This window comes from Grammomys surdaster, unplaced genomic scaffold (assembly GCF_004785775.1).
Source record: "Grammomys surdaster isolate TR1022 unplaced genomic scaffold, NIH_TR_1.0 170, whole genome shotgun sequence".
Lineage (NCBI taxonomy): Eukaryota > Metazoa > Chordata > Mammalia > Rodentia > Muridae > Grammomys > Grammomys surdaster.
In genome coordinates this window covers 15,150,773-15,162,350 of record NW_021604618.1, presented here as the reverse complement: position 1 = coordinate 15,162,350, position 11,578 = coordinate 15,150,773, and the positions used below count along the sequence as shown (strand labels likewise).

Here is an 11,578-nt window from a genome sequence, read left to right as displayed (position 1 = left end):
TCATATGCTTTCTCATAATTTAATAGAATAGTCTTTGAAAAGGAATTTTAAGTTAGTTAAATAGTATGACAGGAAGTCTTAATTCACTAATACAAGTAGTTAAGAATAACAAGTCAGCTAACTTGCTAACCCAAGGCCATCACAAAAGATGCAGAGCTGGAGAAACAAAGGTAAATTGAGTGCTCCAAAGATCACTGGCTGTTAGAAATAGGAAAGGTGCTCAAGGGCAAATTCCTTAAGAACAAGAACATTATTGAAACATCCATCTGTTCCTGTGATGTTTTGACTTAGCCTCTTCTGGGAAAACTCCTACTGAAGGTCGCAAGGACTTGCAAATTAAATTCAGCAAGATGGTGTGTTGGCTTAGATAAGCATTCGTGATGGGTCCCTAGGCCACAGAAACCAGGGACTGTTCTCATGAGATTAGTCCTTTCTCTGCTTACACACATTACAGGTATTTGAAACAACCAATTATGTGTGACTGCACCACAATCCCCTTTCACCCCCCCCCAACCAAGGCCTTTATTAACTCTAAGCTTTCAGGCCTCAGGGTCGATTCCTCTATCTCCTGTGTGAGGCATGTATCGGCCCGAAACTTTGATAATAAAGTACCTGACTCTTGTGATTGCAGCAATACAGTCTCTGGATTGTCTTTGGGTCCGTGTCCTTTCAGGGTCTCCCTTGGGGAGTCTTTCAGTCTCTATGTCAGGGAGATGAGTCCCTTGTTATCCTATAAAACCACATGAACCATGTGCTCCCTTGTTCATATTATTGCTGGTGTTCTAGTTCTCTGAATTTCTACTAGAATGGCCTGGTCTGCAGTATATATCATTTTAAGGATTTTGTATCCAAAGTTCTAAATTCTGCATTTCAGCTTCTAAAGTATAACTACTTGATGATGGTGACCAGTGATGGACCTACTCAGTACCAATTTTTCTATGACAAGCAATTTCTCAGTGCTATTATAATATATATTATACAATATATAACAAAAGCAAGTTAAAGAATGAAAGATTTGAGTCATGTATTGATGATATACTCTATCATGGAAGAAAGGCCATTATGACACAAGCATGGCATAACTGGCTTACTGCATCTACAGTCAGGAAGCATGGCAGAATGGTTTTATTTCATGGCTTGCCTCTTCATCTTTCTTGTTTGTTCTTTCTTGTTTTGCATTGTTTTTCAGTCTGGGTAACTAACTAAATGATGGTTTTATTGATATTCTGGGTTAAGATTTCTCTGCCCAGATAAATGTTTCTAAAACTAACTTCAAAGATATAGTCAGCTATGTGCTTCCATAATGATTCTAAATTCCATTAGTTTGATAACAAAGATTAACAATCATATTTGCCTATCATGAAATAGTAGATTTCTTACCTAACTTTCATGATATTATTATTAATTAATTAACTAATTAATTATTTTTTACATCCTAATCACTGCTGCCCCTTACCAGCCTTCCCCTCACAGAGTCCCTCCCAGCATTTCCCCTCCTTATCTCCTCTGAGAGGATGTGTCCTCCAGAGTATTCCCCACCCAGGCTCATCAAGTCTCTGCAGGATTAGGCACATCCTCTCCCACGAGGGGCAGAAAAGGCAACCCTGTTGGGGATTGGATTCCACAAAGAGGAAACAGATTTAGGGATATCCTCTGCTCCAGTTGTTGGAGGACCCTCTTGAAGACCAAGGTACACATCTGCTACATATGTGTTGGGGACCTTGGTCCAGCCCATGTATGCTCTTTGGTTGGTGGTTCAGTCTCTGAGAGCCCCCAAGGCTCCAAGTTAGTTGATTCTTTTGGTATTGTGGAGTTCCTAACCCCTTTAGATCCTTCAGTCTTTCTAACTCTTATATAAGACTCTGTGACCTTTGACCAAAATTAGGCTCTTGGTCTTCTGCATCTGTTTCAGTCAGATGCTGTGGGTATCCTCTCAGAGGACAGTTATACTAGGCTCCTATCTGCAAGTATAACAAAGTATCATCAGTACTGTCGGAGATTGGTGCTTGCCCATAGGATGGGACTCAAATTGGACAAGTTATTGGTTGGGTGGTACTGGAGATCTTTGAAAGGTAGACTAATATCAGTATTACAGTGTTCTACCATTTCCCTCTTTATACATGATAATCTTTAGCTGTGTTTCTTAGATATTTTAAATCTAAAATTAAAACAAGTATGTTTAAAATTAGTATCTATGTCTTATAAAACTTATTTAAAGAAGATGGAGGTGAGATATCTGTGAGAATAAAGATGTTTCCTTTGCAAGTCTGACAATCTGAGATCAACTCCTAGAAAATTGGGGAAGGTAGAAGGAGGCAATTGACATATGACCCTATGACTTCTCTCTATATATACTATGGCACAAATTTACATACATAAATACACAATAACTATAGATGATTAATTTTAAAAAATCTTATTGGTTTAAATAACTTGATGGGAAATTCAAACTTGCAAACATCACATACAATTACAGAGCACACTGAAATTCATTACTTATGTGACCAAGATTTTATCAAGATTGCATACATTACAGTATCATGTTCATAGTAATTTTTTTTGCAATATCTCACACTTTTAGCAATTGGTCGCATAAGTATGAAATATCTGGAGTCACTTTGATTAAATATATACAGTAAGAGATCAGGCATCAGCAAGCTTCTTATTCTTTATTGATAAAGGGTATAGTTTTGAAAGGTAGACTAATATTATCAGTGTTACAGTGACTGCCAGGAGTTTTTATTTGCCCCTCTTTCTATTTTCACAAGTAATTATCACTCAGCATCACTCTTAGCAGAGAAATCCCCAAGAGGTGTCCAAGATAATTATGTCCAAGATTTTTGTTTTGTTCAGCATACAGAATAAGTAACGTTGGAAACCCATGGGACAATTGCAGAAAGGAAGATAAGTCAGGCTGAGGAGAAAATTGTCTTTACACAATATCAATCTCTTCAAAAGCACACATCAGATGGGAAGAAAATCCGACCCACGGGAACATTGTGATTTTGGTAAGTCATTTCTGATATTATTGTTAGGAAATTCTTAAAAATATTTCTAGTTATTTCTTTTTACTACCTAGTATATGGTGGGCTGAGAATTGCTTGTTTTTTATAAAATCATCTTTAGAACTTAATTCATGTGTTTTCTATACTTGTCCCATTCCATGAGTCTTCATCAGAAGATCACCATTTTTTATCAGGTAATCCACAAAAGCAGCATTCAACTAACATTTTACAAATATTCCCTTCAACTTAACCAAGTAAAATATAAAAATAGTAAAAGTGATAGCAATTCAAATGGGAAAAAACCATAATACACGGGTATTGTAGTACTCAGATTTTAAATATCTGAAAACTAGTCTCTATGGAAAGGGAGGAATATTTCCCAGGGATGAGTCCTTTAATTTGTTGACAAATGTAGAGTGGTCAAACCTGAATTCATATACAATAACAAAATTTGACTCAATAGGCTTTGCATGTGTGTCATGAGTCTCTACTTGTATAAAACTACATACATGTACACATATATATTTAATAATAATAAAGAAAAAGAGACTATCAACTTGAGGTGTGGTACTGGAAGAGTTTAAGGAGTATAGGTAAGAGGGATTTGAGGAAGGAAAGCAGAGAGGCAAGTGATGCAATTCTTCTTCAATTAAAAGCATATTTAATAAGTAAAAGCATCCTAACCCTCTAAAAACAAAACAGACAGACAGATAAAAACACAACAACCAATGTGCTGGCAAAGTAAATCACTAGAAGCTACTAAAATATTACTCTATATGTCATCAATATCTATCACTTGTTTTCTACTAACTTGTGTAAATATGACTACATCAATAAATATTTACATAAATAGTAATGCTCAGATTATTGTGTTGCTTAGCACTTTGATAAAGAACAACCAATATAGAAAAATATTACACAGAAGAAAATTGTAGTCTCTAAAAAAATAGTTCAGCTTTATTCCTTTCATTAATATTTGTTAATATTAAACCAACATTGGAATTGCCACTATGTTAAATGCAAAAATTACAGTTATACTTTAATAGATTATTGTTTTTCATTAGGTTTTGTACAGTACTGATAGCTCCTGGGCAAAAGAAGAGAAGGGTGAAGTGGTTATTACATTACTAACAATTTATATCTAGGAATAAAAATGTTTATAAATATATATGTACATACTTAACAATAATTACTGAAAAAGAAGCCATGAATTTTAGAGAGCAGGAGGCTTGATGCCCCAGATAAAGGGGATGCTAGATCAATGAGGCAGGAGTGGATTAGTGAGTATAGGAGTACCCTCATAGAGGGAAAAGAGGAGAGGGAGAGGGGGATGGAATAGGGAATTTATGGAGGGATATCTGGGAAGGAGAACTGTATACAAATAAAATGGAAAAGAATAAAATAAAAAGGAAAGAAAAAGAGTATGGGGGAGGTTTATTGAATGATATGTAGGGAAGAAAGGGAGGGGGAAATTATATAAAAGTATTATAATTTCAAAACATAAAAGAAATAACTAAAACAATAAAATTTTAATCCTGGAAATTTTTAGGTTTACTAGAAACTGTCCTGTGGAAAAATCAAAACTATCAAAAAAAACACAAATTCTTTGCTGTATAATCAGGGTATCCTTATATATTTGGTAAATCTTCTAAGGTGCATGCATTTACTTATCTGTTACCATGCTTCTAAAGCAGATGGTTGTGTTACCTGATATCATCAGAACTTTCTTCTTTTTCTTTTTCTTCTCCTTCTCCTTTCCCCTTTCCTTTCCCTTTCCCTTCCCCTTCTTCCTCTTCCCTTTCTTCTCCTTCCTCTTTCCTCCCCTCCCCTCCCCCTCTCTCTTCCCTTCCCCCTCCCCCTCTTCCTTCTTCTTCTTTTTCTTCTTCAATTTTAGTGTACTCTCCAAGTCCTTAGAAAAAATCAATGTAAATTAATTGTAAAGGCATCTCATTGTTTACCTGATGATTCCCCCAACCTAGACATATCAAGGGATAAAAGATGATAAGACCTATAAGTTGAAAATTGCCAAGAGAATTACTAAACGGAGGAGAAAATAGAGAATGATTATCCACCATCCAGTTTGAGTTCTGTCCATTCAATGAGTAGAAGCACCCTGTCTGTGCTTTGAGGTGAATCATTGCTGCTCACTGGATGAATAACTTCACACTCATCAAAGGCCGAGAGTCAAAAAAATAGCTATGCTTATAGGTTTATATAATTTATTCTTGTTAATGGCCAGAGGCCACAGTCAACTGGATTCACCTGAGAGGCTGGAAATGGAAGACGGGACCGGAGGGAAGGAAGAGATGAAGCCAAGACAAAGGTTTCTGATCGCCACTCAATGCTTTAATGTTCATCTTTCAATTTAAAGGGGAAGCCCCACCTCCACTACTGAACCCCTTCTTGCTTCAGCCCAGCGTGGGTGAGCGGAATCCATCCTTAATCACAGGCCTGAGGTGTCTCAGGACAAGCTCAGCAGGCAGTCTATAAATCTCAGCTCCTGTAGCAGGTCATGGGTCTGGCAATGTGGTTAGCACCTGAGTCCTACTGTTTTGGTCTGCTGTGGTAAACAAGGTCTCTCAGGCCTGTTCAAGGCTGGGGGGAAGGGCACATATTCTATTCTTTAAAATAACATAGATGATCAGAATACATAATGAGAAATACAGTAACATAATGAGAAAATTTACTAATGATAGACACATTGGTGATAGATGATTGATGATAGATGATACTTAAGGATCTAGATATTCTCAATATCTTATTGTTGCAAGATAATATGTTTTTGCTGCAACTTGAGATCCATATACTTTAGTGCTAAGTTTGAACTAAATGTGATTTTTAGAGCTCAGGCTTGAATATAGATTGCCTTGTTCTTGGCAAATCTATTACACCAGGTATTTGCAACAGTAATTATTAATAAGTTTATTTGAATAAATAAATTCAATGATGTATACTTATATATAAATAACTGTGAACCTGTTTTAATGGTTCAATCTGGTACGTGTGTGTATCTTGTATGGTGTTCTATAATGCTTCTTCACTGAGGTTTTCACAACAAGCTCATTAGAAATTTAAGCTAAAATTTTAGCGTATTGATGTCATGGATATTATTTTACAAACACTCAATGAAGTCATTAAACATGCTTTAAAATTGTATCATCCTTTCTGACCATTTGTACTGAACTTTCTGAGTTTCAACCTCACTGTTATAACAAATATGATTCCTACTAATTCAGATCATTTATTTAAGAAACCACACAAATTTTTATGATTTCACATTATAGTATTCCTCTCCTTATTGCTTTTCTATAAGATGAGTTTCCTGAAAGAGGATGTATGTAACTATCACACCTAATGGTTCTTTTCTTGGAGAGTTACTCTTGACTCATGAACTTTACCCTGGCAACAATGTCACACATATTTGGATTTCCCTTTATATTTTTACATTTTTTCAGACAAGTTTCAGTGTAAATGTCTGATTCTACGAAGGAATTAACCAGCCTCATACTTCCAATTGATAATCTTTATTTCTTTCCAGGTTATTTCTGAAGATATACTGAATAAAATGAATGGGAACAATCAGACAATTGTGTCAGAATTTATACTCTGGGGACTGGCCAATTCAAAGAATATTCAGGTCTTACTCTTTGTGATATTGTTGATGCTTTATCTGCTCATCATGTCTGGAAATACTGTCATCCTAATCTTAATAACTACTGACCCCCATCTTCATTCTCCCATGTACTTCTTGTTGGCCAACCTGTCCTTTGTTGATATGTGGCTCTCCTCAAACACCACTCCTAGGATGATCACAGACTTTCTCAGGGAAAACAAGACAATTTCCTTTGCAGGGTGCATGCTTCAGGTCTTTTTTACCCATTGCATTGCTGCAGGAGAGATGGTGCTGTTGGTGGTTATGGCTTATGATCGCTATGTGGCCATCTGCAAACCACTCCACTACTTCACCATCATGAACCTGAAGAGATGCACTGGGTTGGTGTTGACTTCCTGGACAATTGGATTTATACATGGTATAAGTCACTTGGTAGTGGTTGTGCAGCTACCTTTTTGTGGTCCTAAGGAAATAGACAGTTTTTTTTGTGACACACCACTATTAATCAAGCTAGCCTGCATGGATTCCCATGATTTAAATACTTTAATGAATGCTGAATGTGGGCTTGTGGCTGTAACCTGCTTTATACTGTTGCTTATTTCCTATACAAATATCCTTATCACTGTTTGGCAGAGCTCAAAAGGTGGAGTATTTAAGGCCCTGTCCACATGCACTGCACATATCACAGTGGTAATGATTTTCTTTTTGCCCTGCATCTTCATCTATGTGTGGCCCCTCAGGATCACCTGGTTAGACAAAGTTTTTGCTGTGTTTTATTCTGTTTTTACACCTCTCCTAAATCCAGCCATTTATACATTGAGAAATAAAGAGATGAAAAATGCTACGAAAAGGTTCATAGGCAAATATCTGGATCTCAAAGTAAATTCCTAATAGCCAGAAACGTATACTAATTTTTTTCACATAATAAAACTTGCATTGAAAATCTTTAAAACTGGAAAATATTGTTTCCATTTCAAATTTTACCAAGTTTCAATAGAGTTATAATTTAATATTTTAAAGAGAACATGACATTTACTGATCAACCAACAGATAATTGTGAATTCTTCAACCTAAAATATAAACATGAATTATTTTCCCCCCACAAGAATGCCATCAAACTATTCTTCAATGTTCATAATAAAGTTATACTTAACATTTTTTAACAAAACTCACGTTTAAACTTATGAATAAAATATTAGTAAATTTTACCTGAGTATAATTCTGTACTTGCCATATAGACCCTAAAGTGTTAACTTCTTTTGCCAAATAACCAACATTATCATTTTTGTCTTATTTCAACTATCAACTAAGTTAGTAAAGTGTGGACAAACATTTTTTTAAAAAGACAAACAAAGATGAAAAACTTCATAAGGACTAGCAGTGAAGTTTACTTTGTTTTAAAAAATTATTTCATTTACTTACAATTATTGTCCTCCTTCCCAGTCCCAATCCCCATGCCTAATTCCCTTCATCTCCATGAGGGTGATACCCCACCCACCCACTCACTCCCACCTCATCCATCTTGCATCCTGCTTCTCTGGGGGCATCAATCCTCCACAAGTCCAAGTGCATCCCCTCCCACTGTGGCTAGAGAAGGCAGTTTTCTGCTACATATATAGCAGGGTCCATAAAAACAGCCCATGTTTGCTCTTTGGTTTGTGACTTAGTCTCTGGAAACTCTGAAGGATCCAGTTAGTTGATTCTGCAGCTTGTAAATCCCTTCAGCTCCTTTAGTCGTTCCCCTAGCTCTTCCATAGGGCTCCCAGACCTCAGTCCAATGTTTGGCTGTAATTGTCTGCATCTGTTTCAGCGAGATGCTGGTAGTCTTTCAGAGGGCAGCCATGCCAGCCTCCTGTCTGCAAGTACAAAATGCATCAGCAATAGTGTTGTGATTTGGGGCCTACACATGAGATGGATCCCAAGTTGAGATAGTATCTGGATGGCCTTTCCTTCAGTCTCTGCTGAATTTTGTCCTTGCATTTCTTTTAGACAGGAATGTGAGATGGATGAGTGGCCCCATCCTTCAGCTGGAGGCCATTGCCTATCTACTAGAAGTAGTATCTTCACGTTCCTTCTCCCTGCTGTAGGGCATTTTATCTAAGGCCATCCCCATTAGATCCTGGGAACCTCTCACATCCCTGGTGTCTGGAACTTTCTACAAGTTCCCCATCCCCCACCCTACACTACTGCATATTTTTTTTCATTCTCTTGGCCCTTTGGGCTTCTCTCCTGTTTCCTTCCATACCTGACTCTGACCCACTTTCTTCATTTCCTTTTCCTCTCCTACCCAGTTCCCTCCCTCCCTCTACCTTCCGTGATTATTTTGTTCCACTTCTAAGTAGGATTGAAGTATCCACACTTGGGCCTTCCTTCTTATAAATCTTCATATAGTATGTGAATTGTATCATGGGTATTCTGAACTTTTTTGGCTAATATGCATTTATCAGTGAGTACTTACTATGTATGTCCTTTTGGATTGAGGTTATCTCACTAAGGATGAAATTTTCCAATTCTATCCATTTGTCTGCAAAATTCATGATGTCCTTGGTTTTAAAAGCTGAATAATATTCCATTGTGTAAATGAACCACATTTTCTGTATCTTTTCTTTGGTTGAGGGACATCTAAGTTGTTTCCAGCTTCTGACTATTACAAAGATGGCAGTTATAAACAAAATGGAACACTTGTCCTTGTAATATGGTGGAGCATCTTTTGCGTATATGCTCAAGAGTAGTATAGCTGGGTCTTCAGGTAAAACTATTTCCAATTTTCTTAGAAACAGCTAGATTGTTTCCCAGAGTGGTTGTACAAGTTTGCAATCCCACTAGCAATGGAGAATTGTTCCTCTTTCCCCATATCCTTACTAGCAATTTAGGTCACTTGAGTTTTTTATCTCAATCATTCTGTTTGCTGCAAGGTAGAATCTCAGGGTTGTTTTGATTTTCATTTCCCTGATGATTAAGGATATTGAACATTTCTTTAAGTGTGTCTAGGCCATTTGAGATTCCTCTGTTGTGAATTCTCGTTTTAGCTCTGTACCCCACTTTTCATTGGGTTATTTTTATTTTTTTTTTGTAGTCTAACTTCTAGAGTTTTTTGTTTATTTTGGATATTAACTCTCTATCAGATGTAGGATTAGTGAAAAACTTTTCCCAATCTGTAAGTTGCAGTTTTGCCTTATTGACACTGTCCTTTGACTTAGAGAATATTTTGATTTTCTGAAGTCCCCTTTGTCAATTGTTGGTCTTTGAGCCTGAGCCATTGGTAATTTATTCAGAAAATTTCCCCCTGTGCCAATGCATTGTAGACTATTTCTCATTTTCTCTTTTATTAGATTCAGTGTATCTGGTTTTCTGCGTAGTTTCTTAATCCACTTGGACTTGAGCTATGTACAAGGTGATGAATACAGATCAGTTAGCATTCTTCTATATGTAGAGTACCCAGTTAGCACAGGACCATTTGTTGAAGATGGATTATTTTATCTAGTGTATGTTTTTGGCTTCTTTTAAAAAAAATGAACTTCCTTATGTGAGTGGCTTATTTCTGGGTCTTTAATTCTATCCCAGTGATTGACTTATCTGCCTCTGTACCAATACCATGAGGTTTTTATCACTATTGTTCTGTATTATATCTTGAGGTGAGGGATGTTGATTTCCCCAGAAGTTCTTTTATTATTGAGAATTATTTTCACTATGTTGGGATTTTTGTTTCTTCATATGAAGACGAGAATTTCTTTTGTCTCTATGAAGAATTGAAATTTTGATGGGGATTGCATTGAAAAGATTGCTTTTGGTAGGATGGCCATTTTTACTACGTTAATCCTACTGATTCATGACCTCTTCTAAGGACTTCTTTGATATCTTTCTTAGGGACTTGAAATTCTTGTCATATAGATCTTTTACTTGCTTAGTTAAAGTTACAAGGAGATATTTTATACTTTTTGTGACTATTGTGAAGTGTCTTGTTTCCCTAATTCCTTTCTCAGCTTGATTATCCTTTGTATAAAAGAAGAATACTGGTTTCTTTGAGTTAATTATATATCCAGCCAGTTTGCTAAAGTTGTTTATCAGCTGTAGGAGTTTTCTCGTAGAATTTTTGAGGCTGATTATTTATACTATCATATCATATACAAATAATGATATCTTGACTTTTTTTCCAACTTGTATCTCTTTGATCTCCTTTTGTTGTCTAATTTCTCCAGTTTGAACTTTGATTAATATGTTGAATAAATAGGGAGAGATTGGGAAGTTTATCTTGTCCCTGATTTTCTTTTCTTTTTTCTTTTTTTATTGGATATTTTATTTATTTACTTCTCAAGTATTATCCCCCTTCATGGTTTCTCCCCCACAAACATCCTATCACTGTTTTGGACTTTTGATGGATATTGTACTAACTTTGTGGAGTGCTTTTGTGGGATGACCTTTTAAAATATGTTAACTGTCACAGTTCAAGAACATTGAAGATCATTCCATCTTCTGAAGTCTTCAGCTTCTTGAAGTTATTATCATTCAAGTCTTTCACTTAATTTACCTGAGTTACCACAAGATCATCTCTATTGTTAAAAACTATTGTGAAAGGTGATATTTTACTGATTTACTTGAAGTGTGGTTGTCATTTGTATATCAGAGGGCTGCTGATTTTTGTGAGTCATTTTTGTATCTAGATAATTTGCTGAATGTTTTTGTAAATGGAAGAAGTTCTCAGGTGGAATTTCTAGAGTCACTTATGAATACTTCCACACAATCTTCAAATAAAGATAATTTGACTACGGTCTTCCGATTTCTATCTACTTTTTCTCCTTTAGTTGTCATAATGATCTAACTAAGACTTTAAGTACTGTCTTAGGCATGGTTTTATTGCTGTGAAGAGAACCATGACCATGAACATGGCAACTCTTATTAAGGAAAACATGTAATTAGGGATGGCTCACAGTTCAGTGATTTTGTCCAGAAGGACCTGAGA

The 11,578-nt window shown here is 36.1% G+C and overlaps 1 protein-coding gene across 1 annotated transcript; it reads left to right on the top strand.

The window, feature by feature from the left end:
• Positions 1-6,567: 6,567 nt before the first annotated feature.
• Positions 6,568-7,509, top strand: LOC114620917 (olfactory receptor 4K3-like). The gene has a single exon (XM_028767093.1). It carries the CDS (start codon positions 6,571-6,573, stop codon positions 7,507-7,509), a length of 939 nt encoding a protein of 312 aa, XP_028622926.1. The 5' UTR covers positions 6,568-6,570.
• The last annotated feature ends 4,069 nt before the right edge of the window (positions 7,510-11,578 follow it).

What these genes read in the sequence shown, in the direction of transcription:
- LOC114620917 (XM_028767093.1), top strand. Translation starts at nt 6,571, where the DNA reads ATGAATGGGAACAATCAGACAATTGTGTCAGAATTTATACTCTGGGGA.